The sequence below is a fragment of the Eretmochelys imbricata genome, chromosome 27 (genome assembly GCF_965152235.1).
Source record: "Eretmochelys imbricata isolate rEreImb1 chromosome 27, rEreImb1.hap1, whole genome shotgun sequence".
Classification (NCBI taxonomy): Eukaryota; Metazoa; Chordata; order Testudines; family Cheloniidae; genus Eretmochelys; species Eretmochelys imbricata.
In genome coordinates this window covers 12,966,093-12,994,073 of record NC_135598.1, presented here as the reverse complement: position 1 = coordinate 12,994,073, position 27,981 = coordinate 12,966,093, and the positions used below count along the sequence as shown (strand labels likewise).

At 57.7% G+C, this 27,981-nt stretch overlaps 1 protein-coding gene across 1 annotated transcript; it reads right to left on the bottom strand.

Annotated features, from left to right (window-relative positions):
* Positions 1–293: 293 nt before the first annotated feature.
* Positions 294–27,668, bottom strand: ERBB2 (erb-b2 receptor tyrosine kinase 2). The gene is made up of 26 exons (XM_077806340.1): positions 27,519–27,668; positions 25,803–25,989; positions 24,788–24,925; positions 24,141–24,209; positions 23,464–23,576; positions 23,028–23,169; positions 22,119–22,235; positions 21,727–21,853; positions 20,959–21,032; positions 20,475–20,565; positions 20,060–20,259; positions 19,590–19,722; positions 18,644–18,734; positions 18,295–18,455; positions 17,970–18,017; positions 17,338–17,476; positions 16,667–16,789; positions 16,330–16,428; positions 7,444–7,629; positions 6,448–6,603; positions 5,245–5,320; positions 5,008–5,154; positions 4,325–4,422; positions 3,408–3,581; positions 2,698–2,971; positions 294–1,212 (listed from the first exon to the last, which is right to left on the bottom strand). The coding sequence occupies exons 1-26, from the start codon at positions 27,651–27,653 to the stop codon at positions 842–844; spliced, it is 3,669 nt and encodes a 1,222-aa protein (XP_077662466.1). The 5' UTR covers positions 27,654–27,668; the 3' UTR covers positions 294–841.
* Positions 27,669–27,981: the final 313 nt, after the last annotated feature.

Genomic DNA, 27,981 nt, shown 5'->3' with positions numbered 1-27,981 from the left:
TTATTACAGAGAAAGCTCTGAACTACAGTGCCTGCCGCATGCTTCATCCTAGTTCTCTGAATTGTTGAGGGGCAGGGAAGGGCTACTCACTGATGCGGGCAGCTCCGATCCACCACCACTTTTAAATCCTGTCCTGTTAAAGCTTTTCCATGGGTGTCTTAAAAAAAACATTACTGGTAACCCCCTTCAGGCTGTGAGAGCACATCCGCCCTTATCAGTACCCCACGTGAATGAAGGCCTGTCCCCCACCCTTCCTGTTAACGATGCAGCAAGGAGAAGAGATGCCAGTGGTTTGCCACCCCTGTAGGCTTCGTTTCACATTTTTCCAGTCAGAATCACTCTGATTAAAGCCCTTGAATTTTAACCCCACCATTGACCTGGCTCTGTCTTTTATAAGCCAAGCGGCCCAATGGTTGGCATGTGGAAGTGGGAGGGGTCTGACAATCCCTGCACAGAGAAGGTGGAGATGAAGAGACCCCATAGGTCCCATGTTTTCCATAGACACCAAGGTATTTGTCAAAATGAATCCAGTTTCGTAGATAAATGAAGGACAGGCTTGTTGAAAGCAATGCTCAGCCCCTACATCCTCGCTGGAATGAGACGTGGACCAGCCCTGTTCGGTCCTTTTGGGTCATCTCCAGTCATCAACCAGATCTAGTTTTAAGAGGACTGGCAGAGCTGCCTTTGAGCAATAGTTACGGGCCTTGGTGCTATTCTTCCCTGGAGCCCTTCATTACAGGACTCCCGCACGCTGCATAAATGAATTGTTACCATTCATACATTGATACATATCCAAGCTGCCTTGGCTGAAATAGCTTCCTCTGCTGACCAGGCGCGGCCCTTAATCTGATGTGTCCTTGGGCGGCGGGATGGACGCGGTGAGGCCAAGATACTCTGGATTCTCGGCAGTCGGAGTCGTGGTGAAGCCATTGGTTGTGGAGCCTGGTTCGGCAGGATTGACTTTGGAAGGGTCCTGGTTCCAGTAGTAAGGGTTGTCAAAGGCCTGCGTGAAAGCACTTGCCAAGGAAAGGTTGTGTGGGGTCAGGTACTCTGGATTCTCCACGGCATTGGCGAAGCTGCCTTGGAAAGGGTTCTTTGGTTCCTTGATTAGCCCGTTCTTTCCCAGGTGTCCCTTTGGCTTCTCAAGTGTGGACACCTGGGATCTTTGGTGCTTGCTAGGCGAGAGGCAATCCTCCATCTGGTTCACATACTCTATAAATGGGAGACAAAATGTCTAATGAATCACGGAAACTGGGCCTTGTTTCCGACCTCCCCATGCAGCTTGGAGCCCGTTCGCTCTTAGTACTTTGCAAAGCCTAGCTTTTTAAAACATTCCACCACTTCCCTTTGGAGGCATTGCCTCCCAGCCAGGTAACTTTATTCTAGGGCTTTGGAGCTGTGCTTTGGCTCTGCTCCCGCTCTAGGCAAAAACCTGCAGCTCCACTGCTCCGTGCTCCAGCTCTGGGCTCCACTCCAAAGCCCTGCTTTATTCTGCTTTCCTTTGCAGCTTCCTCTACTGGCCGTTACCCATAGGCAGGACAGGGGGCTGGATGGCTCAAATTGTCTGGAAAGTCCTGTATTCCGGACAGATCAAACTTCCCCTGCTGTTCAGTCTGAATTTGCCCTTACTTCATTTCATCCTATTGCTCCCAGCTATGTGACACTAAACGGTTCCTCCTGGAGGTTCACACCCTTTAGATTTCGGTGGGTGGTTGGGTCCCTGGTTTAGTGATTTGGGAGGTGAGATTTTATACTTTGACTATTTCCCTTGCTGCCAGTCTTCCTAAGCTCATGATCCCTCTGCCCTGTTTTTCATTTGACCTTGTCTTACCTTTTCATCATCCCCCCGCCCGCCCCACACACACACAGAGGAACTGGCAGAACAGCTTGTTTTAGCGCCTTCCTTTCCCCTCCCCCCCAGCCTGGAAACTCAGAGAAATGGCCTAACTCCAAAGCTATAAAGCCGTAAGTGACACCAATACGGCGTCTCTAGTGCAGAGTAGAGGCATCTTTGCAAGAGTCACAGGGGGGGCTGTGGGGTTGGAGTGACCCACGAGCACCTTATCCAGGGCTGGTTGGTTCCACCCAGTTGGCAGAGTCATTAAAATCACAGCCACCCTGTATCCTGCTTTCTCATACTCCTTCCTTGAGCCATGATCAGCAATTGCTTGAGGCTGGAGTGTTTCTGTATAATGCTATGCCCTTTGCTGAGGCTCCCAAAGAACAGCAGAGCCAGTGGTTAGGGGACTGGCCTTAGAGGTAGGAGACAGAGGGTCAATTTCCTGCTCCATCACACCTCCCCTCTTGCCCTGTGACCTTGGGCAAGTCACTTAGCTTCTCTGTGCCTCAGTTCCCCCTCTGTGCCTCCCAGGGGGTTGTGAGGATAAGTCCATCACAGTGAGAGATGGCCATGTAAATACTGGAGATAGTGCTTTCCAAGTATTCATGAATTAGGTCTCGAAAGCTCCTGAGAGCCAGCCACCCTCATTTCAGAGGGGGAAACTGAGGCAGAGAGGGGCAGGGGACTTACCTGAGGTCACCCAGTGAGTTGGTGTCAGAGCTGGGTATAAATCCCCATCACCTGAGTCCCAGTTCTGTGCATTTGCCCCAAGAACACCTCCCCTGCTCATGCTCAGCTTCGTCCCCGGCCAGAAAAGGGCAGTTTCCCCCGTGGAGGGCTGTGTCTGACCTCCATACCTGGAGCTGTGCTGCAGGATGACGGGCTAATGTAGCTCTCCGATTCCGGCCCCTCGTTCTTGTCACTTGAGACGCTGGTGGGGTCCTCGCTGTAGCGCTGGAGGGTGCTGGCCTCCCGCACAGGCGGGCTCTGAAGGGCTTTGCTTGCCACGTAGTCCCTGTCAAACATGTCGGGAGTGGGGCCCTTCGACTGCTCCAAGAGAGCCTTGCCCAGGTACGGATAGTGGGCCGAGTCCTCTGTCTCCTCTGCATCCACCTGGCTCTCTGTCGTGCTCTAGGGAGTGGGAGGAGACCAGAGCGGGAGGGATGATTGCTGAGGCCCTTGACTTCGCTGTCCATGGGGACCCTCCTCCTGAGCTGGCTCTGCCCCTGAAGCTGGGATGCAGGCACCCAACAAGCCACAGGGGAGAGGAGCTGCTTTTACACCGCAGGCGAATGAAGGCAACATAGCAGCTTATTACCTACCGGGCCAGATGGGGTCAGAGCCAGCCTCGAGGGAAGACAGTTCCTGGGTCACCCGCGCCCTCCTCCTCCGCAGCACCTGCCATTATTTCTCCCACCCAGTCCCGACCTGCTCTCACCGTGTGAATTCTCACCTGCACGCAGCTCAAGGTGGCTTGGTTGAAGCCCGGTGGCTGGCTCGGCAGCCTGGTTTGGCAATCCGCGGTATGGCTAAGTGAAGGCCCCGAAGCAGCGCCCGCCGCACTTACCCTGGTGGAAGGGATCCGGCTGCGGTAGCTGGCAGAGGGCTCTGCATTGAAGAAACCCTGGTGAGGGACCAGGTACTCCTCAGCATCCACCAAGTCCTGCATGTCGTCCTCTTCCAGGAGGGCGCGGTAGAAGGTGCTGTCTATGGGACTGCCCGGCACCATCATGTCGTCATTCTGGGGGGGGCAGAGACAGGGAGTTGAGGGCATTTCACCCTCGTTCTCATGCTCTACAAAGCACCAAGGACTCCCCAGGCTGGGATCACAACTCCAGGGGAAGTGGGCGGGCAGGACGATACTGTTGGGAAATTAACCCTTTAGCTGCTAGTCCTTATTGCAGCCTCTGCATATGGGTGATGCATTCTGCTCCAGATCCACGGAGACTGGATCTAAGTGGTTAACGGCCCCAAAAGGATGTCCCTTGTTTAAAGGTTGGAACTATTCTTTGTGCTTCTCCGGCATGTTCCATCACAAGATCCCCATGCACGGGATGGACATTCATCCTCCCCACGCCCCTGGGAGTAGGTCAGCATTATCCCTTTCCTACAGAAGGGGAATGTGAGCCGCAGAGAAGTGACTCGCCAGAGGCCGCGAAGTGAATCAGAGTCAGGGATAGAACCCAGGACTCCTGGCTTGTAGTTCCCTGCCTTACACCACACTTTAGCTTCCCAACTGGTAGAGAAGAACCCCAAACCCTAGACTTGCTGAGGAGCTGAATGGGGCAGGAGAAACCAGCTCACTTACTGGTTAGGTTGGGGTGTGGGTCCCCTAGTAGTGCCCCCACAGCAGGCCAAAGACTGAGCTTTTGGGAGCCAAGCAGTGGGGAGGGAGTTGGCTGCTGCCCGGGCCTCTCACTGAGAGACAGACACCCCCTGCTCCCTGCCAGGAGCAGTGTAGCGACCTAAGCCGCTTCCACGTACCTGGATGACCACAAAGCGCTGTGGGTCCCTCGCCATACGGGAGAACTCTGTGACCAGCTCCCGGAACCTGGGGCGACACTCCGAGTCGATCATCCAACCTTTGGGCAGAGAGCAAGGCGCCAGTGAGCCCTAGGCATGTGCACCCCGTGTGAAGCTCTGCTCACTGATACAGGAGCAAGGACTAGTGCTAGGGGCCTGGTGAAGAGACACCTCCCAGCCCTTGTGACCCGCCCCTCAGAACATATATCTGAGCGTCGCCTCGGCCCCAGGAGGCTGCACCACCAAGGCGAGCTTGAAGGACTTTGTAGCGGGCGGGGGGGCATTTTGCCTATTTACCCTCTGTCCCAATTAGGAGTAGGCAAAGCCCCAGTCCCTGTGCCCAGAAGGTAACCCAGCTCACCCGCCCATGCCACAGGCCAAATGTTGGCCGTCTTGCAAAGACACCCCGCCCTCTAGGACTGGTTGAACAGAGCTGGCTATTACCCACCCCAGAGGTTAGGCCCCAACAAATTCACCCTCAAGCCTCAGTCACATATTAGCAGGAGGGACCCCATCCTCTGAACCCCAGAGTCTTTTCTTCTGAGGCTCCAAGACCAAACGTGCCTCCCACCTGTACAACCCAGGAGTGGAGAATGGTGGGGGAGTGGCTAGTGGACGCCTATGACAGTTAGGGCCCTCCGTACATTTCACCATGATCATGTAGACATCGATGGTGCAGATGGGAGGCTGGGGCAGCCGCTCTCCCTTCTCCAGGAGGTCGGGGATCTCTCGGGCCGGGATCCCATCGTACGGCTTGGCACCAAAAGTCATCAGCTCCCAGACGGTCACTCCTAGAAAGACAGACTCATCAGGGCCAGGAGCAATGGGACTTTTACCCCACACCCCTTGCAGCTAGGGATCCTGGAGACAATGCAACGTACCATAGCTCCAGACGTCACTCTGGTGCGTGAATCTCCTGCGCAGGATGGACTCCAGAGCCATCCACTTGATGGGAACCTGGGACCGGAAAAACACAGAGCAGACTGAGCCTGTTCATTTCACCCTTGCCTTGTCATGTGTTCAGGAGCAGGGAGAGACAGGACAAGGGCACTAAGAGCTGCCTGCAGATATTGGCCAGGCTCCCTAGTCAGACTACATTACCCATGATGCACCAGTCTCCCCTCTGGGTGAGGGAACATGGTGCATCATGGGAGGAGCCTGGTGCGTACTGGAGAATGGATGCCATAGGGACCCAAAGTACAGCTGCTGTGAGGCCCCACGGCCGCGTTTTGGAGTGGAAGCATTTCGGGGTTGGGCCAAAATATTTTGGATTTAGATTTTGTGCTGAGAATTTGAGGTTGAGAATTGACCGCACTCAGCCAAGAGCTCGGCCATCCATCACAGGCCTTGACAGCACTCAACAGCATAACATCCAACAGGACCCGATGCCAGGAGGGAGGTAGCAGAGAACTGCTAGGTCCGCGTACGGCCACTGAACGTAGATCAGCCGTGTACCGGGCTAGTTCCAGCACCACGCTCTCCGAGAAGGCTTGCGGGGGAAACGGCCTCAGATACATCATTTAGGTTTACGTCCACAGGGTCTTGACTGCAAGGTGTACCCCTGACCTGGCCTGTCCACACGGACAAGACTGGACCTCCAGGGGCTTGTGGGTGCGTCAGTTTCTGCAATTCGGAGGCCTGGCAGTAATGAGCTAGAACGGCGCGTGGAGGCAGCACCCCCCTCATCCGGTGCAGCCGCACACACGGCTCGCTCTCTGCTTCTGATGACACCGAATAGCAACGAGGCCCCAGGCATTAGCACCCAAGGAACACATTACAGTGACGGCCCCTCCCAAATCTGTGCGCCCCGGGGGGGGCCCTGAAATGGCCCTGGTTTGGTTAGCTGCCCCCTGCTGGGGGGTGGGATGGGATGGGATGGGGATGATGCAGGAGACTCTCACAACCTGTTCCCCATGTGCCCAGCCAGCACTGGCAGCTCATGGTTGCCACGTGATACCAGTGAGCCATTGCTGTGGGGGTGTGGCACTGGGTGTCTCTGTGAGTAAAGGGTTGGAGTCTGGGCCCCTCCCCAGTGCCGCTGGCTTCTCCCAGTTCAGTTCCCTGGTACCCCCCACCTGGCTCACCTTTCCCCCGTCCGCGTGGTACTCTGTTTCATCGATGTCCAGCAGCCGGGCCAGGCCAAAGTCAGTGATTTTCACATGATTGGGGCTTTTCACCAGCACGTTGCGAGCAGCCAGGTCCCGGTGCACCAGCCGTACATCCTCCAGGTAGCTCATCCCCTGAGGGGGGAGGGGGGAACCAGCATGGAGACCTGTAAGCCTCTCAGGCCCATGGTGGACTTCACAGGGACCCAGCTGGCTTGAGCCCCACCCCGGTTAGTAGTGCTCTGCACGTCAGAAGGTGTGAAAGCACTTTACAGACATTAGCCCCATTTTCTAGATGGGGAAGCTGAGGCAAAGAGCAGGAAAGAGACTTGCTTAAGGTCATCCAGTGAGTCAGTGGCATAGCCGCGTACAGAACCCAGGGGTCCTAATGCCTACCCTCCTGCTCTAATTGCTAATTAATACTCCCCCTTAATTTATGGCTGGCCATCCTCGGCTTGTGCTGGAAGCAGCCTGCCCCCTATGTACCTAGGGCTGGCAGAAGCAGCTGCTGCGGTCGTGTATCCCGGTCGGGATAGAAAACAGCAGCTATGCTTTGATATTGATCACTTCCTACGGTGAGCAGCACCTTTCAGTCTGAAAGAACCAAACGGACTTGACGAACTATGCATGTACAGGGATAATGCAGCCACCTCTGGGGAGTGGAGGGCAGCATGAACGACCAGCACAGAGTGAAATTTCAAGGAGAGATTTTTGGCCTCAGGATCCTGAGACAACCCCCTTCCCGGCTCCATGCTTACAAGCCTGGCCATAGGGTCTTTAACACCCATGTAGAGCAGAGGGGACCTCAGGGCCCAAACGGCCTGGGAACCCTCTCCGGTGGAATGGCTGAGTCGGCCCTGCTGGAACGTGAACCTATGAGTGGCAAGAAGGCTCCTGATGCCGGTCGTCCCCCTGGCCTCTCTGGCAGGAGAGCTGCACCTGAGCCCCCTCGCCCATCCCCGGGGCTCCTCCTACCTTTGCGATCTGCACACACCAGTTGAGCAGGTCCTGGGAGCCGATGCGGTCCTTGTTCTCCCGCACGTAGTCCAGCAGGCAGCCGTAGGGCATGAGCTGGGTGACCAGCTGCACCGTGGAGGTGAGGCAGATGCCCAGGAGGCGGGAGACGTAGGGGCTGCCCACACCTGCCATCACGTAGGCCTCCTGGGGAGGAGAGAAACTGGCTTGGAGCAAAATCAACCTCGGCAGGACTCGACTTGGGGAGACTCCTGCCAGGAGCCTGGCCCCTAGAGCTGGCTTCCCACTCCCCTGCACCACGGAAAGGTCACGTGTGAGTCCACGGGGCAGAGATTCGTGGCCCTGCCCAGCTGCTCTTCGATTTCCACAGCATGGTCCAGCCAAGTCTGGGGCCTTGCAGCGTGGAGACCAAAGAGCAGAGCGGCAAGGAAAAAACGGCGGACAAGACGAGTCCATTGCTCCCCCTGCCACAAGTAGTAATTCTGCAAACATTGATCACACGACAGCCTGTCCCTCTCCAGCAAATGGCTGTGCTGGGAGGCTCAGGCCCAGTCTGGGGGCGGGAGTGGCATATGGAGGCAGGCTAATACGCGTAGGCACCGACGTTGGTAGCTTGGTGGGGAAAGTGCCCTGAGCCGGAGAGCTTGTACCCGCTACCCGCAGCCACTGATGGGAGTGTTGGGGACACTGGGCATGGCCACTAGGTAACTCGCGGGGATGGAAGACCACAAGTGTCGATGAAGCCCCCTCGCACTAGGCCCAAGTGTCCTTGGCCCCCCCGCCTGGAGGCACTCACAGCAGTTATGCGGAGGATCTGCAACAATATGTTGCAGAGTCAGACTGCCTGAAACTAAACAAGGCCAAACAGGGCAGATATGGAAGAACAATGCTGAATAAAGCAGCTTTATGTATAGTTTAACAAATGATACAGAGAACAAGGGCACTAGCTGGTAACTGGATTGGCTGGCTATATGGATACTTAGGGCAGCTTGCTATTGGATAAGTATGCTGAAGAAAGGATGTATAAAAGCCTGTGTAACTTCCTGCTCTGTGTACAGGATTTGAGATTCTATTCTCCCTGTACCTTCTTTGAAGCTTCAAATAAACTTTTCTGCTTCTCCACCCCGTTGTGATTACTGGGTGAAGCACACCGGGTAGCAACCCCCCCCGCTGTTGCTCGCCTCTGGCACTGGGTGCCGGCAACAGCTTTTGGCGTCCCTGGGTGGGCGACGAGGCTGCTATTTAGCCTTGCCCAGACCCCTCCTGGAGGTCGAGGATTGCGGCGAGAACTGACGCCCAGCGCGCACTGGTGAGTCCATCGAGGGCCCCGGAGGAGATGCGATTTGATCAACCCCGGAGGGCACAATGGTGCAACGCACTCATATAGTGGAGAAGCAGCTGTGGGTGACGGTGAGGAACCGGTCCCTTGGATATAGGGGAGGAGCAGCTGCGGGCGACGGTGAGGAACCGGTCCCTTGGATAAGGTAGGAACCTTTTGAAATCCGGATTGTATGCTCTGTTGGAACCTGGGGATGCCCAGAGTTACCCTGTAGGTATGGGACAGGGACAGAGCTCGGGGGTTAGGGCACAGTGTACGCCCCCTAGAATGCATTCTAGCAAACTGGAAGGTATTTGGTGCGGATCCGATGACTAAGAGTCAATTAAAACGATTCTGTACAGTTGACTGGCCTCAATATCAACTAGAGGACCAGGAGTGGTGGCCACCAGAAGGGTCAATTAATTACAACACGATCCTTCAGTTACTCCTGTTCTGTCAGAGAACAAGGAAATGGAATGAACATATGTATGCGCATTTGTTTCTGACTTTATGTACTCGACCAGATATTTTACAGCACTGTAATCTGACTCCGACTGGTTCGGTAGCAGCTAATGTTAGTCCCCAGACCCCCACCTCCACTGTAATGGCAGAGCCGGTGTCCCCTTCGGCCCCTACACCCACACCTTGTCCCCACTGGTTGGCCTATACCCCTTAATCACCGAAACTAAAGTCGCCCGGTCTGGATCGGAAGGCGTCCGGCCACGACTATGCAGGTTTATACTCATGTGCCCTTTAATCCTGTGGATTTGGCTGCTTTCAAAGCACAGGCAGGAGAGTTTTCCACCAACCCAAGCAGGTTTATTTCAGTTTTTGAGGGATGTCTTAGCAGCCACAAGCCGGACTGGGATGATTGTAACATCCTCCTATGAACCCTATTGTCTGAGGTTGAAAGACAACAGGTTGTGTCCAAGGCAAGGGAGGAGGCGCAGAAATGGTACGACCGGGATCGTATTAATGTCCCTGACCTGGATGCACAAGTCCCCCGAGCAGACCCCAGGTGGGATCCAAATAATATGGGGATATGACCCGCCTTACCTCCTATAAGGAGTTGCTTTTGCATGGACTCTGTCACTTGGCTGTCCGACATAATAATTGGGCAAAGCCATATGAAGTAATGCAGGATTTAAAAGAAAGCCCAGGGGCCTTTCTACAGCATATTCGGGACACAATTCGACAGAACACTAATGCAGATCCCGATGATCAGGCAACTGAGTCAATTATTAAGGGAATTTTTACAAGTAGAGCAGCCCTGATATTAAGATAAAGTTACAAAAAAAGGAGAATTTAATGGGCATGACCATGGCACAAATCTTAGAGACTGCAAACCGAGCTTGTAGTCTGAGAGAGACAGAGAAGGAGAGAAAGCAAGTGAGACTGATGGTAACAGCGGTACAGGCCGGCACTAAGGGAAGTGGCCGGGGAGGAAGGGGCCATGGACACAAATGTCCGGGCTCGCAGGAGAGACGACTGGGTCGCAACCAGTGTGCCTTGTGTCGACAAGAGGGACACTGGAAAAATGAGTGCCCAAAGAGGAAAGAAAAGGGGGGTGCCTCTATGATGGCGATGGTGGAGCAGGAATAGGGGTGTCAGGGGAGACGGACCACCCTACCCCCGGAACCCCGAGTAAAGATGCGGGTGGGAAGCTCTGAAATAGATTTTTTAGTGGACTCTGGAGCGGCACGAACTGCCGTAAATCGACCCCTTCAGTTGCCAGTAGCAGATTCCCTTACTGTGGTGGGAGCCACAGGCAGGGACACCAAGTGCCCCATGTATGCCCCAGCAGAATGTGCTTTGGGAAACAGGACTATATCCCACAAGCTGGTATACCTCCCTGAGTGTCCAACGCCTCTGCTGGGACGGGATCTGCTTTGTCACCTCGGTGCCACCCTGCATTTTACTGAGGATGAAATAACCCTTCCCTTACCCCCTGAGAATGCATGGATCATGACCCTTGCAGTTGAGTCCTCAGCTATGCAAGCCCCAGAATGGAGCCCGTGGGAAGACCAGGTGTACCCCCTCGTGTGGGCATCAGAGATCCCAGGAAAGGCCACCCACCAGACCCCCATTACTATTCAGCTCATACCAGGGACAGGCCCAGTGCAAGTAAAACAGTATCCAGTCAAGAGGGAAGCCAGAGAAGGTTTACAGGAAACTATAGATCGATTCCTAACATATGGTATTCTCTGGGAATGTCAGTCAGCCTGGAACACTCCCATTCTACCCATACAGAAGCCTGATGGCATGTATCGGCTGGTACAGGACCTAAGGGCAGTCAATGAACAGGTTAAGACTCTGCATCCTCTTGTCCCTAACCCGTATACCTTATTGGCTTCTATAGGGGGACAGTATACCCATTTTTCAGTCCTCGATCTGAAAGATGCTTTCTTTACCATTCCAGTTGCCACCCCATCACAGGAGAACTTCTCCTTTGAGTGGGAGGACCTAAATAGGGTTAAAAAGCAACTTTGCTCGACAGTGTTGGCCCAGGGATTTAAAAACTCCCCCACCCTCTTTGGCCAGGCTCTGGCCAGGGACCTAGAGGAGTGGGATAATGAGAAGGCCCTCCTTCTGCAGTATGTAGATGATTTGTTAATTGCCACTGTGGGCCAAACCCCCTGCCTTAAAGCCACCGTGAGCCTCCTGAATTTTATTGGACTCTGGGGATATCGGGTAGCACGGAGTAAGGCTCAAATCACCCTCCCAGAGGTACGGTACCTCAGGTTTCACATACAGCAAGGGGAGCGTCAGCTTTCAAGCGAAAGAAAGGAAGCTATCTGTCAAGTTCCTACCCCAGTAACCGTAAGCGGCTCAGGGCATTTCTGGGTATGGCAGGCTTTTGCAGGATATGGATCCCAGAGTTTGGACTATGTACCTCTGTACAACTGTGTAAAAGGAGCAGATCATGACCCCTTCTATTGGACCCCAGAGGCTGACAGGGCATTTAAAATCTTGAAAAGGAAGTTGATGAAAGCCCCGGCTCTGGGCCTGCCGGATCTCTCTAAGCCATGTCAGTTGTATGTACATGAACGAAAGGGGGTGGCCCTAGGAGTGCTCACACAGCCGTTAGGAGCATGGAGATGTCCCGTGGCTTATTTTTCTGGATCAGGTTGCAAAGGGTCGGCCGGCATGTTTACGGGCGGTCGCAGCTACTGCCCTAGTGCTTGAGGAAGCAGAGAAGCTAACATTGGGAGGGGTTATGTAAATCTATACTCCCCATATGGTCCGAGCCTTATTGGATGCAAAAGGAGGGCTTTGGCTCACCCAGGCTCGGATTGCTCGGTACCAGGCTAAGCTGTTAGAGAACTCTGAAGTCACCTTACAGCCTTGCCCCTCCCTTAACCCAGCCACTCTCTTGCCAGGAACAGAGGAACAGAAACATGACTGTTCAGAGATCATAGATGCCCAGTACTCCAGCCGTCCGGATTTAAAGGATGTACCCCTCCCAAATGCAGATTATGAGTGGTACACTGATGGTAGCAGTACTGTAATAAATGGGCAAAGGAGGGCGGGTTATGCTGTTGTGACCCTCCATGACACCGTGGAAGCTGAAGGTTTGCCTGCTGGGACCTCTGCCCAGCTGGCCGAACTAATAGCCCTGACTCGTGCACTTGAACTGTCAAAAGGAAAGCGGGTCAACATTTTTACTGATTCAAAGTATGCTTTTGGTGTGCTGCATGCTCATGCTGGCCTATGGAAGCAAAGGGGAATGCTGACAGCCCAAGGCTCCCCAGTCTAGTATGGGCCCCAAATCCTCCGGCTCCTAGAAGCCGTACAACTTCCCTCGGAAGTGGCGGTGGTACACTGTAAAGCCCATCAAAGGGAGGATCAAGATGTGGCCAGAGGTAACGCTAGGGCAGATAGAGAGGCTAAGCATGCTGCCACCCTGCCATCCCCTCAGTCTGAGAACGCCCATATGCTGCCCTTATCCCATCAGTAGGGGAGCTTCCAACCCCTCAGTACTCTGGGGAGGAGAGACAGCTAACTGACAAACTCGGTCTCCGGGAAAAGGAGGGATGGCTCCATTCCCCGGAAGGGAAGGTCCTCCTACCAAAGGGCCTGATCCAGCCAGTGCTGCAGAAACTACATCAAACCACTCGTGCTGGCAGGGAAGCACTTATCCAACTAATGGGAAAATACTTTATCACTTCCGGACTCCGACCGCTGGCTGCCCAGGTACAAGCGGCCTGCTTAATCTGCCAAAAGAATAACCCCCGACTGGGACATCCTGTGCCACCAGCTGCCCTAGAACCCACTCCGGGCCCCGGACAAGTGTGGCAAATAGACTTTACTGAGTTTCCCCGGACCCAAGGGTTCAAATATCTCCTTGTCACAGTGGATCGGTTCAGTGGATGGCCAGAAGCCTTCCCCTGCCGTAACTGCACTGCCAGAACAGTGGCCCTCAAGTTTGTTAAGGAGATCGTTCCTCGCTTTGGACTCCCCCGGTGGATGGAATCTGACAACGGGACACACTTCACATCAAAAATCATCCAAAGCATCTCACATGCCTTACAGATCCCCTGGAAACTCCATACGCCCTGGAGACCACAAGCCAGTGGTGTAGTGGAGCGTACCAATCAGACCCTTAAACGGCATCTCTCAAAAGTGTGCCAAGAAGCCTCACTGCGATGGCCTGAGACTTTGCCCCTCGTCCTACTCCGTATCCGCGTTCTCCCAAAGGGTAGATTAGGGCTTAGTCCCTTTGAAATTATGTTTGGAAGGGCATGGCCTATGAATGGCACCCCGGTTCTGTCAGGGGAATGGGAGCTGGGTAATGGTTTTTTGTCACAGTATATGTGTTCCCTGTCTGCTGTTCTCTTGTCTCTTCACAGGTATACCAAGGATTCCCAGCCTCTCCCCTTGGACTCTCCTGTCCACTCCTTACAGCCCGGCGACTCCGTGCTTGTTCGTACCTGGAAAGACGAGCCTCTCCAGGAAAAGTGGAAAGGACCCTATACTGTCCTGCTGATCTCCCATACAGTGGCAAAGATCGAGGGACACAAGAACTGGATCCATCACTCTTGCCTGAAGGCAGTACCCACCCCCTCGTCAGCAGAACAGTGGACCGTCCAACCTGCTGACTCCTCATCTAGTGACGATCTCGGGCTAAAGCTACTGTTTAAAAAGACACAAATAGCGGGCACCTTAATGCTAAAATGGGCCCACCCAGGTCCTGGAGACCCTGGGTTGGGAAGACTCTGGTGATAATTAATTGGGTAACATTGTTATTCTCTGTATTGGTATTTCCAAACTGTGCATATCGGGAGCATAACTCCTTTGTTTCGCTTGCGCACCATGTTGCTACTGTAACAAACCAGACTGATTGCTGGGTATGTGCTCCGATTCCACTGTCCCCCAAAAACGGGAATGCCCCTTGACATGCTGCCTTTGACCCTAGCAGAATTAGCCGCCACCAAAGAGCAGGAAAGAACGGAATCGCCATTCTGGAACAAGACCTCTTTACAGCAAGCCACCTATCAGGACCAGGAGTATTCAGTTGCCGTATGCACTGAGGGAGTGTTATGTTTTACCCGAAACCAATCTGATCACTATGGGCGTCCTGTGGGAAAAAGCTCCTGTGTTATTACAATGTGGGCTGATGGGTACTGGATAAAGACCAAAAGGGGAGGCCAGCAGTGTGGGTGTAATGGTTCCTCCCCTTTTAGGGAAACTCTTACAAATAATCTTACCACAAAAAAAGGGTTTGGAAATATAACTTGCCGTCCAGTTAATATCCCCAATGTAGCAAGCCAATGGTGGGTTTGTAGTGGTCCCTATGGCGAGTGTAATTTAAACGGCACAATCAGAAACGCCCCCACTTGTACCCAATCAGGAGGATGGGATGCCCCCTTAGGGGCATATGAACGGTTTGGAAAAGCAGACAAAGCACCCTTAAATATCCCAGGAATCCCCTTAAGAAACAGTCCTTACTGGGCCCTACAGGGTCACTATTTTGTATGTGGCCGAAAGGCTTACAAGGTGCTGCCAGCCAACCGGACAGGTAGCTGTTATATAGCTCGTGGAGTTCTTCATCTTTCCATAACTGCCACACTGCCCAAAGGAAAGATTAGAAATGCCTGAGACACCTCTGTTGAGTCACGAGAAGAGACCCTGCGGCGACTGACTACGGCATTGGAGGGCAAGATGAAGAATTCCCTCACAACCGAGAAGCTTGTAGGGTGCTCTGTACTGGGAATAGCGCCACTGTTTACCGGGCCAGCCATGGCATGCATAGGCCGCTGTACTGTAAGGCTGCAAATGGTACTTGAGAAGGTGGCCTTAGAGTTAGAGGACTCGGTTAGTGATTTAGGATCAGCAGTATAAACGTTAAATAAAGAGGTACAGCAGCTCAGGACGTTTTCCCTCCAAAACAGGCTGGCTTTGGACTATCTCTTGGCATCCCAAGGAGGGGTTTGTGCCCTCATCGGGCCCCGATGTTGTGTATATGTAAATGATAGCAGTTATGAGATCTATGAAAAGGTGGTACAGGCTGAGGCCCATGGCCGAGCCGGAGCACAGGTTGCCTATACTGCCCCCGAGAGCGATTGGTTGCAAACCTTGTTTTCAGACTGGGGTTTGTTGTTTTGGCTTGGTGGTTTATTTAGCCTGTTATTGAAACTTCTCTTTCCTGTATTGCTTGTATTAATAGTGTTATGCTGTGCAGTCTCATGTATCAGGGCCCTTTTGCAAAACTTAATAAGTCATTCTCTTCAGGGCTATCACAAAGTGCTTATGCAAAGTCCTATTGTAAAGAAATAAGTAGCCCAAGTGAGAAAACTCAGAGCCAAGGCTGTTGAGTGTTCTCAAAGGAGGGAGTTGTTGGGGACACTGGGCATGGCCACTAGGTAACTCGAGGGGATGGAAGACCACGAGTGTTGATGAAGCCCCCTCTCACTAGGCCCAGGTGTCCTTCCCCCCCACCCCCCGGAGGCACTCGCAGCAGTTATGCTGAGGATCTGCAACAAGATGTTGCAGAGTCAGACTGCCTGAAACTAAACAAGGCCAAACAGGGCAGATATGGAAGAACAATGCTGAATAAAGCAGCTTTATGTATGGTTTAACAAATGATACAGAGAACAAGGGCACTAGCTGGTAACTGGATTGGCTGGCTAGATGGATACTTACGGCAGCTTGCTATTGGATAAGTATGCTGAAGAAAGGATGTATAAAAGCTTGTGTAACTTCCTGCTCTGCGTACAGAATTTGAGATTCTAATCTCCCTGTACCTTCTTTGAAGCTTCAAATAACCTTTTCTGCTTCTCCACCCCGTTGTGATTATTGGGTGAAGCACACCGGGTAGCGAACCCTCCTCCCCCCACCCCCCGCTGTTGCTCGCCTCTGGCCCTGGGTGCCGGCAACAGGAGCAAACCCAACGTGTGTCACAGACTAGGAGGGACCCGGCGGCTCAGTGACTCTGAGCGAAGTCCCGTCTGGTGGCCAGGACGCAGCTGAGCCTGGCAGGCCGGGTCAGCGCCCTCCTGCACCCACGCAGTGTTGGCGTGCGTGCCCCCGGGGGGGTGTTCCAGCCATAGCGCCCGTCTCCTACTCACGTCCAGGATCTCCTTGTTGGCCTTGGGCGACGTGTTCTCTCTCAAGACTTTAATGGCCACGGGGATCTTCACGCTCTCGCCGTCGGGGATCCAGATGCCCTGAGGGGAGGGAGGGATGGTGATGGCGCTCGACGGGGCCGCACCTCAGGGCTCGAATGGGCAGTGCACAGAAGGGGAGAGAGACGCCGTCCAGCTGTGTCCTTTAGAGCCTCTGAGTGCTGCCCCACCCCCAGCCACGCTGCCAACCCCCGCCCCGGCTCCCCATCCCACTTCTGTGGGGCAGCAGCCTGGCCCCGGTTACCCACTGCCCCCCTTGCTCCGCCCGTCCCCGCCTCACCTTATACACGGTGCCAAAGGCCCCGGAGCCCAACACTTTCACTTTCTTCAGCTCGGTCTCCTTCAGGATCCGCATCTGGGCTTGATTGGGGAGGGCCCCGCTGGGCGTCAGCGGCTCCACCAGCTGTGAGGGGCGGGGAGGAGGGTCCTGTGTCAGCGAGCTGGGGAGCCCCAGGCCCATGGGCTCCCTGCTGCGGCCCCCAGGCGACATGGAGACTCAGAACCTATAATTGACCCCTCTGTGTGGCACCTTCAGGCCCTGCCCCTGAGCTCCCCGTGGGGCAGCCGTCTCCCCTGCCCCATGGAGCCTGTGGGCTGGGGGGAGCGTCTGGGCTGTCCCCACTGGAGGATGGCAGGAGGAGTGGCTGTGGGGAATGGGGACAGCACACGCTTGGGTCCAACCTGGGCACCGGTCACGAGGGGCATCCAGGGGGTCAACATCCTCCGTCCCCCTGCAGTAACCCTGGGCACTCAGGCCTGGCTCTCACCCTGCCCCCCGCCTCCTCTGCCCCCCATCAGTCACTTCTGCCCAGGGCCTCCCTTGGCTCAGCTGGGATCCTCTAGCGCTCAGGTGCCCCGGGAGGCCTTGCCGCATTACCGGGCACCGCCGCGAGAAGCCTGCCTGAGCGTGCGGGGCGGGGCAGGTGCTAGGGATTGTGGTACCTGCCATACCTCAGTCTCCTGCAAGAGGCGCCGCATGGCGAGCTTCCGCTCCTGCTGCTTCCTCCGCTTGATGCACACGACGATGATCAGGACCAAGACCAGGGCCAGGAGGGCGCCAACCACGCCGGCTATGATGGACGTCACCTGGCTGGAAGAAGGGGGAGGCTGCTGGATGGGGTGGTTCCACCGTGGGGGCCAGTCTAACCCGCGGGATTGGCTCTCTACAGGGGAACGGGGGACAGGGACGTTTGGCAGGGGGCGGGTAAATCCAGGGCCTTCTCCATAAACTAGCCCCCACGGGTGGCCGATTTGGAAGCAGTGGCTTGTGGCTCCTTGGTGGTGGGTGGTTAATGGTCTGCCTAGTAACAGCCCCTGGGGCTGGGAAGGCTGCGGGGGTGGGGGTGGGGGCAGAGCAAGCCCCATCCCCTGCCAATCAGCTGCAGAAGGGATTCCTGTGGTGCTCCCTGGCCAAAGGGTGGTGCCTGGCAGAGTGCAAGGGGGCTACCGGTGTGCATGGGATAGGGGGATGCTGAGCAGAAGGCAGATGGTGCCAGGGAGAGGTGGACCCTGGCTACTGCCCAGGGTGAGGCCTGCCTGGGAAGTTGGCACAAAGGGGGCTGGGCAGATGGGGGGTGCAGTACCTTGGCTTCTGATCCACGGGGCAGCCGTCTTCATCCCGGATCATGCACCTGGGGAAGGACCCAGAGACGTTACTTTGTTACTCGACGGGAGGCAGAAGCGATGTAGAAAATCCTCCCACGGCCAAGCACTGGGGCATCCTGCCGTGCTGCGTCCCATGGGCCCCCATGCCAGTTTCCCCCCCACCCCGCACCTGCAAACCTCTGCCCATCCCCACCTGCTTCGCTCCGCTTTGCTGTCTCTTCCTAGGCCGGTCTTGGCCCCTGGGATGCGCTGAATGCTGCAAGCAAAGAGCAATGCTCCGCGCCAGCCAGCGCCCGTACTCACGAGTGGCTGCAGTTGGTGGGGCACAATTGGCAGACGCCACGTTCATCCGGATACTTCCAGATGGGCACAAAGGAGGAATCAGCCTTCACCCCACTCGGGCACCTCTCCACACAGTACTGGGCATCTCTGTAATGGGCGCAGGCCGCGCACTGGTCCGCCTCCTGCAAGGAAGGATGCAGAGTGAGCACCATGTGCATTTGGGGGCTGGGGTGGATGAAGAACCCAGGAATCCGGGGTCAGCCCAAAGCCTTGAGCGATCGTAGAAACTGATTGGGAATGCAGATCCCCTCCCCCTGTCCTAAAGGGGCTTTTATGCGACCCCCCCCCGGCACCCCGGGCAGCTCCTCACCGATCCGTTGCAGGTCTCCGTGCCGTTCTGGGTCAGGCACTCGGGGTGGCAGGAGAGGCAGCGGGTCCCGTTGACATGTTCCCGGACGGCCCTGCCGGGAGGAAGAGCCTGAGCCAATCGCTGCACAAAGGCACATGTCACCCTCACCCCGCAGCGCTCGCTGGTGGGGCAGGACCCAGCCCCCACCCCAGCCCACCTGAGGAACAGGCAGCAGTGCGAGAGCAGCGAAGCGCCCCTTCCCCCCCCCGACCCCTGGGGCTGACACAGCCAGCTCTGCGACCAGGGGCCCAGCTTCAGACCCCAGACTCAGGGCTGGAACGGGGTGCCTCATGTGGGAGGCTCTGCCCGCTGTCTGACAGGCTGGCCTCTCCCAGCCACACGAGAGCTGCCCACTTCCTTCCCAGCAGCCCCCCAGCGCCGCAGCCGGGGGCAGGGCTGGGATCGGGCCAGCGGCCAGCAGGGTTCTTCCCTGCACTGGTAAAGGTCCTGGCTGCCACTCAGGATCCTGCACGACCCAGGCCCCGTCCCCACCCCAGAGCGGGAGGGTGTGATGGGGCGAGGGAGCAGGTTGGGGATGGCTCCTAGCCTGCCCCCTGCTCCCACCGGGCACGGGCTGCTGAGCAGCAGCTCCAGCACCCCATCTCCCGCCCCGCTGCACCCTGATCGGCAAGATCCTCCCTAGGGGAAATGCAGGGGAGGAAACTCCCCGGGTATTCCATCCTCAGGGTCCTTGGAGACGCCCCAAACCCAGGCAGGGCTGCCCTATCTGTGCCAAAGGAGAAGGGGCCTGGCCACAGCTGGGCGGATGGCCCAGGGCTTGATGGCATCCTCTGCCCCCATCGCATCCAGCCACGGTGCCAGAGCCTCCCCCTTCTCCCTCATCCCCCCCAGGAGGCTTGCTGGGCACAGACACGCAGCGAGCCCAGCCGCTCAGACCCCCGCTTACCCGTCCAGAAGGTTGCAGGACTCCACGCACTCCTGCCCACGCAGGAAGCGCTCGCAGGCCACGCACTGCGTGGGGCCCGGCCCCCAGCACTGCCCCTTGGCGCAGAGACGGAAGCACACCAGCCCCTCGTTCTCTGGGGGGAGGACGCCACAGTTAGCCCTTGGAACCCAGCCCGCCCCCTCCGTCCCCTGGGGCAGCCAGACCGAGCGGGCCTTTCCCAGGGCGAACGCAGACTCCACCGGGCGCAGGCGGCCGTGGATGCCAGCGGGGCATTTGGTATCAGAGTCGCAGCCAGGGAGACATGGTACCGCTGTGGCACTGGAGTTGTGCACCAGCCAGCAGGGAGCACCTGCTGGCACCCATCTAACATGGCGGTGCCACTCAGAGCCCAGGTGAATTGGGCCAAGGAGGATTCCCTGGGCGGGGCAGAGAGCCGGACAGAGCCCTGGCAGACGGCCCCACCCCCTTACCACACTGCTCCACAGGCTTGTTGTCAGTCTGGAACAGCGTCTGGCGCTGGTTCCTGAAGATGGCTTCCCAGGGCACCTTCTGGAGGAAGCAGAGGTTGGGGTTCTGGTGGACCAGCACCATCCCGCTGCTGATCTCCTGCAGGGAGCGCAGGCCCAGCGAGACGATGGACAGGTTCTGCAGTATCAGGGAGTAGGCACCGCTGCAGAGAGACGTCGACAGGCACGGGGTGAGCCAGGAGGGGCAGGACAATGAAGCAGAAGTCAGAGGGTCCCTGCCAGCCCCACACTTGCGGGGGCTCTGGAACTGGGTCACACCCTCCCACGTGCTGCCTCTGAACCACAAACCGTCCGTTCTCCGGATCCCGTCCTAGGGTCTGTTCCTCCCCACCCCGCGTCCCTGCCTGCGCATGCTCACTTGTGAAGCACTCGTCCTCGGATGATCCGGAGGTTCTGGAAGATGCTCAGGTCTGGGAAGGTCTCTGGCCAGGACTCGATGTACAAGAAGCCTGCGAAATGGAGGACAAAGGCACATCCTTATTCATGCGAGCAGCGGCCTCCCACCAGCTGGTGGTGGGTCGGTCTCCCAAAGTCCTGGGTGACTGCCAGGTCCAGCGCCCAGGCCCGCCTCTCATGGGCGTGTCCCCCCCCACTCCCCGCACACTAAATAAGATGGCTTAAATTTCCAGGGCAGGAGCGTGGGACCTTTAGCCAAAGCCCCACTGCGAGGAGGCCCCTGGGTTGGCTTCGCGGCTGAGCCCCGTCCAGCGACTTTGCAAGTGAGTGAAATGGAAACAGGAGTCGTTTGCACATCACAGATGGGAGGCTGCAACCCACTCTCGGTGGGCACCGGCAGGAGACGTGGGTGAGCGGGCATGGGCGCTAAGCAGTCCCTCACCCACCTGTCAGCTCCTCCAGGCTCCCGAAGCTCTTGAGCTGCTCCGGCTTCAAGGGTGCAGTGTTGGTGGCGGGATCCCTGTTTGAGAAGGAACACGGTCGGGGAGGGGGACCCTTAGCGGCGTAAGCCCTTGGGACCACGGACGCAGGAGGCGATGGCTGCCCTGCGGCCGTGCAACCATAGGAGCTGCCCGGCCTGATGGGGCCTTTGTGCTACAATCTCTGCGAGGCCCAGCTACAGATTTTGGAAGAGTAAACGGATACCCCGGGAGGAGCCCCCGCTCACAGCCGCTTCACACCCCGTGACCCACTCACGTGCACGCTTGCCTCGGGTCTGCAAGACTAAGGCACGAGGGAGGTTTCAGTTTCTAAAAGGGGCCTGATCTAGACAGGACTGTAATGGACCGGCTGGCGTGTGCACTGCTGTCCCCTCCTGGATAGAATCCAAACCATTCAGCTGTGTGGCATAGGCCCTACACTGCTAATGGCGATTCCCCTTTGGCTCATGCATTAAGGGCTTGTGCTTTGGAGCAGAGGCTCCCCTTGTGGCCAGATAGCTGAGCTGGAGTTAGCCAGCTCCAGGCGCCCCCACACAGTGCTCCGACATGCCACACAGGCACCTCCTTCACTCCAGGACATCTGAGTCCAGAGCTGGGGTCCCCCTACCCACAGGGCCAGTAGCTCCTCCGGGGTGAGCCAGCAGGAGCTGTGCGGAGCTTGCCAGGGCTGGACAGCGGGCAGTGGAGATGGGGGCACCTGGCACCGCTACTCACCCCGCGAAGGTCTCGGGCAGGAAGGCCAGGCTGCCAAAGATCTTGGTGCAGTGGGCAAAGTGCTGGATGTTGGAGGCATTGACGGCTCGGACGCCCTTCAAGAAATCCACGCCCAGCCCGTAGCAGCCTAGGAGAGTGCAGGGCAGGAGGCTGAGAGGGGCTGGGAGGGAACCCCAGTGTGGAATAACCCTGCGCGGACCACCCATGTGCTTCCATTCCACCCATCGAGCCTCCGTAGGGAGACCCCCTTCCAGCCGCCCAGACAGTGCATGCGTCTCCCTCCCCTCAAATCCAGAGAATCCCGCGCTCCTGAGCTGCTAGGATGTGCCACCCCCCGTCCCTCCAGGAGAGGGGCTCCCCAGGGCGGGGCACAGGGGATGTGGGAACGTTACCTTCCGGGCAGGGCTTGCTGCACTTCTCGCACTTCTGCACGCTGTCCGTGCTCACCTCCTGGCTGTCCTGGGGACACACCAGCGTGCAGGAGCCCACCTCCGTGGCCAGGTAATTGTCTGTGGGAGGGGGAGACATGGAGAGGAAAGATGGCCCCATGGTTAGGGCATTAGCTTGTGACTCAGGAGACTTGCCGTCAATTCCCTGCTCTGCCACCAACTGCCTGTGGGACCTTGGGCAAATCTCTTCACCCCTCTGGGGTTTGGTCCCTACTCGCCGGGGGGGGCTGTGAGGAGAAATGCCACCGAGGAGCGGGAGGCACCCAGAGGCTACAGTGGCGGGGACCAGATCGGTATTTGAAGAAGATACACGAGTCTGCCCAGCTCACACAGAGTCCGGGTCCGAGCCGCGGCGAGTCCCGAGCTGGGGACTTCAGTTTGGTCAGAAAGCTTGGATCCCAGTCTCTGATCCTGGGCGGGGGGAAGGAAATGGCTCCACCCCCACCTCCTGCAGCTAAGGGCAAAGCCCCCTGGCTTCATCTCCCTCCCCGTTAACCCCTCGACTGCTGCATTCCAGCATGAAGGCCTTTGTTTGCAATGTGGCTGGCCAGTTAACTGTAATTGCCGTGTGCGTCGTGGGGTTTTTGGAGCAGGGCAGAGCTATGGGCCTTGGAGCTCCAGGAGCCAGCCCCGACTTTGGGAAGTGCCAGGCAAACGTCAACAGAAGCCCCTCAGGCTGTCCAGCCCTGCCAGCAGGGGGCACTGTGCAAACGGAGCCCTGCGGGGGTTGCCCTGGGGATCTCTCCACCGGGCTGGGGTGCGTGGTCAAAGCCCAGCATACGCAGCTGGCAGGAAGTGGGGCACCCCACAGAGCCCACCCCACGGGATCCCCCCGGAGGAAGGGACGCTTACAGGGGCACTGGCTGACACAGCTGGCTCCGAAGGTGTAGCGCCCATCCCGGTTGGGCACCGACTGGTAGATGTCCGAGTTGTAGATGAAGTGGGGCGGGCAGTGCAGCTCGCAGATCCCGCTGCGGTTGACGTGCAGACAGGCCTGTGGGGAGCCAGCCAGCCCAGAGGGTAAGCAGCTGGGACACCGCCCCCGCACCAGTCCGTAACCCCCCCTCTGCCAACTCCAACCAACCTCCCCGTTCCATCCCCTGCGCGAGCCTCTCTGCACCAATCCACCGCTCCAGCCATCCCCACGGCGCCTGCCCCCACCTGCCCACCCTCCCACGCCCACCACGCTAACCCCCACCCCAACCCCCTGCCCCACACTCTCCGCTGTGCTGAGCCCCTCGCCGTCCACACACCCACGGATGGCACCGGGGCGGGGGATGGCACTCACCAGGCAGTCCGAGTGCTTGGGCCCAGTGCAGCCCGCTGCGCATTGCTCGTGGCAGCAGTCCGTGGGCTTCGTGCCCTTGCACCTGGGGCACCCGTCGCAGATGCTTTTGGTCACTGGGGCAGAGAGTGAAGGGGGGAGGAACCGTGAGGATCTGGATGTTTGGCTGCGCGATGGGCTCTTGGCATCTGGGGAGCTCTGCTGGGAGCTGGGAACCCAGATGGGCACAGCAAACAACTGTCCCCACCACACCACACAGGGGGTTCCCAGTCTCAGCAGCACCCAGGGCAGGGGCTCTGTGCATCCTGAAATCTACCCTGTTCAATGGATCCCTTTCCCCCCCGTCCCGCCCTTCCAATGTCTGTGCCTCTTTTCCCCACCCCCGAGCGGCAGCCTGCATTTCCCCATCATGCATCTCCACCGACCGCCTGTCCACACCGCTGCCCATCCTCCCCTGGCACCTGCCCCATCCCTCGCTCGTGGGGCGGTTAGAAAGACCCAGCCGGGACCTTTGGCATGGTGCCCCCACCCAGCCAGGCTTTGCAGGGTCCGTGCCCTATTTGCATGGAGGGCGAGCTAGCCCTGTGTGCCCCTGCAGGTCATGGGCTGCCCGGCCAGTGCTGGCCAGACAGGCAGAGACCTGAGTCCAGCACCGCCTCTCCCCCGTGCCCGGTGCTCACGTGTCTGGCAGTACTGCGGCCCTTCCCCCCAGCAGTGCCCTTGGGAACAGAAGCTTCTGCATTCAGCACCTGGACGGGATGGAGAGAAGACCGAGGGCGTTAGGGGATGCCCGAGACTCTGCCTTGGCACAGGCCCCGGGAGAAAGATGCAGCATGCTTCTGCCTCGCCCCACTCTCCCAGGCATGGAAACCCCCTCCCCAGGCTCCTCCAGCAGCCTGCTGGGGTGGAGGGTCCTGCAGCAGCTGCTACTCCCCACCTCCCCCGCTCCACGACTAGCCGCTGGCTTGAGGCACCAACACCCCCCGTCCCCCTTGGACGCCTGGGGCTCCCGAAGCACAGTTCAGCCTGGAGCGACGGACTGTGGGGCAGACGGGGGAAGCTGAGCGTGAAGCCTGGGGAAGTCATAAACCAGCCTGTTGGGGTGCGCCAGGCTCTGGGGAGGTGGGGGGGGGGGAGGCCTTGGTTCCTGATGGGTGTAGAGGCTCTGCCCATTGCGCCAGACCCCACCCCTGGCCCCAGGCTCTGCCTTAGGGCATGCCGAGGGGCTTGCTGCTGGGTGCGAAGAGTGGGTCCCAGGGACAGGACAGTCCCACCCCCCACCCCGGGAGCCGGGGCGCCCGTGGAGGGACCCCACCCGGGCACGTACACGTCCTTTCCCTGCTGCTGTTGATCTGCTGGTGCTGGGCCAGGTCGTTGTTTTTGTGGAAGATGTCGCCCCACAGGATGGTCTCCTGGAAACACAGCTGGGGGTTGCCCTCGATGTGCACCCCGCCCTTCAGGATCTCTGGAGCCGGGGGAGAACAGGACAGTAGGCAGAGCATCAGGCATAGCTGCATGGCCACTGCGGGAGACTGGGCGACACGGGCCAGTAGATGACCCAGCCCGGCCATCCCTGGTGCTCCCACATGGCCCAGCCACCTGACAGTCTCCTGGCGGCTGGGGAATCCAGCCCCCAGTCGAGGGGGCCTCGGGCTCATTTGAAAAGACGTTTGCCAGGCAAAGCACTGAGGGATGCTCGGAAAGGCCTTTGACCTTGACAGCTGCATCTGCAGCAGCATGCATGACCCGGGCTGTGGATCCTCATGCTCCAGGGCACCAGTCGGCTCTAAGGGGGTCCAGGAAGAATCTCCCCCCACCAACACTAGTGCTGGGCTGCTGCATCGCTAGGAGCCTTGTGTATCTGGTACTGGCCACGCTCAGAGAAAGGGGGATGTGTAACTGGTTGGGCAGGGAGGTCAGGATTACCAGGCACTAGTCTGATCCGGTGCAGTGAGGGGGATACCAGACCACACGGACCGTGGGTCTGATCCGGTGCAGTGGGGGGATACCAGACCATGTAGACCCTGGGTCTGATCTGGTGCAGTGGGGGGATACCAGACCATGTGGACCCTGGGTCTGATTCAATGCAGTGGGGGGATACCAGACCACATGGACCAGGGGTCTGATCGGGCATAGCATGGAGGCATGGATACCAGGCTACGGGGATCACTGGTCCAACAAGGTGAAGATATTGCACTAGACAGGCCATTGCTTTGCTCTGGCACAGTGGTCCAGTGACAATCAGCTCTTCTAAAGAGGTCCCTGGTACATCCCCCCTAATTCTGAGTGCTCCCTGGGGTGAGCCCAGGCCCCCCGACTGGCTCAGGTGCCAGCCTCCCCACCTGTCAGATGCCTCATGCCCAGCTCCTGCAGCCCCACCGTCCCGGTGGGGTCGGAGTTGGCGAGAACGGCCAGCGCGTATTTCTCCTCGTAGAGCTGGGTGCCCCGGATGATGCGTAGGCTCTCCAGCTGCACGCGGCTCACTTGGTTCTGCGCAATCAGCACGTAGCCCTGGACCTCCTTGATATCCTAGAGGGGCAGAGAGCAGGGTGAGCGGGAGCCAGGGACAAGACAAGACAAGCCTGGGCACCCATCAGGCTGAGGCAATAGCCCCTGGGCTGGGCCGTCAGTGGGAGAAGAACCTACGACCCCTGGAGCTAAACGTAGGAGCTGCTACTGTCTGAGCTAAAGGGCAACACCCATGCCTCTGCCCATGACCACGAGCCAACCTCGGCAGAGCCAGGAGCGCTTCAGGCTCGGCCACTTTCATGGGGGTCAGAGCCCCCAGGGGAACGCAGTGGGCACCTGCTTCAAAGCCTGCGCCCCAGCAAGCACTGGGAAGATGGAGAAGACTTTCTGTGGGGAGAGTCGGAGAGCTACCCTCCCCTGAGGCAGACAAGCCTCCCAGCCCCCTACGACTGGGCTGGGCTGGAAAGATGTCTCCAAACATGAGGATCACCGTTTCTAGTCTTTTAACCAGAGGAGGAAAGAGCCTAGAGTGAGCCCAGCACCTCGGCAGGTGCTCCACACTCTCCAGACCCCCCAGCTAGGAGCACACGCTCCACCGTCAATAAACTGGCAAGCAGGGGGCAAGGGGTAACCTCATCTCTGGGAAACTGACAGCAGCAGGATTAGAACCTGGGTCCCCAGGCAAAAGCTTCGCGAGCTGAGCTGGAACAGCTCCCGCTGGCTGAGGAGACTTGTCAAGATGTTGCCCTGTGGTTCCTTACAGGCAGGCGGGTGCGGGCCTGTGTCGCCCACTCTAGTGGCTGGTCCAGATAAGAGTCTACTACAGCCACTGGCTAGGGGAGTTACTCCTTTAGCTCCAGCCATAAAGGAGGGGGAGGGATAGCTCAGTGGTTTGAGCATTGGCCTGCTAAACCCAGGGTTGTGAGTTCAATCCTTGAGGGGGCCATTTAGGGATCTGGGGCAAAAATTGGGGATTGGTCCTGCTTTGAGCAGGGGGTTGGACTAGATGACCTCCTGAGGTCCCTTCCAACCCTGATATTCCATGATTCTATGTTGCATTTAGGGATGAAGGACCAAGGGTCAATGCCCACAGGAAGGTGGTTGCTATGTTATCCCCTGCAGGACAGACCCTGATGTCTCCTTAGAGTCACATCCTGGGCAGGCTGCCCTTTAAGGCAAGCTGGGCTTGGCCTTGCCTGTGACAAGCAGCTATCCCCCAGCTGAGCCTGATCTCCTGGCTTCGTTACTCTGAGGGACCCCAGCTGTGACAGGGCTGCACAGAGAGTGAGAACTCAGCTTGGGAGAGGAGTCAGGCTCCCCGACCAGCCCCAACACAGGGCCTGGTCAGCCCAGCATGGGGCTAAGGAATGAGCCCTGAGGACGGGCTCGGGGGTAGCCTGAGAGGGGTGAGACATGGACAGAAACAGGCCATTGCAAGGCCAAAGAGATGATCAGCTGGGGGGCGGGAGAGGCAAAGGCCATGCACTGCCATGGCCTGACAGCAAGGGTCGCTATGTTAGCGAGCGTCCCACTGCAGGATGGGTGAAGGGAGGATGCTGAGCTCAGGTTCTCCCCGCTTCCCCGCTCACCTTGAGGAAGGACATATCAGCGTCTGGCCCCAGGTAGGTGATCTCCAGGTTGCCCTGCACCACCTGGCAGTCCTGGTAGAGGCGGCTGAGGGTGGCGTAGTGGTTTTCTGGGCTGGAGGGACGCAGGAGCTTCATGTCGGTGCCCGTGCAGACTGCAGGGGGGTGGAAAGGAAGTGCCGGTGAGGCTGGGCAAGGGTGGTGGTCAGAGACGGGGGACAGAGATGATGGATGCCATTCGGAGAGATGCTCAGCAGCGTTTCTCCAAAGGCTGCTCCACCCCAGCTGTGAGCGTTCAGATAAACAGAGCCCGGCCCCCACCTGTCCCTTACTCTGCAGGCATTTCCCCAAGGCACAGAGCTGTGACTGGAGAGCTAGCAGACACTTGGCCCTTCTGCAGGGTATTCTGTCCAAGGGCAAGAGAGAGGAAGGGGGGCCTGGCCCCTAGTTCTCAAGCCTATGGGGC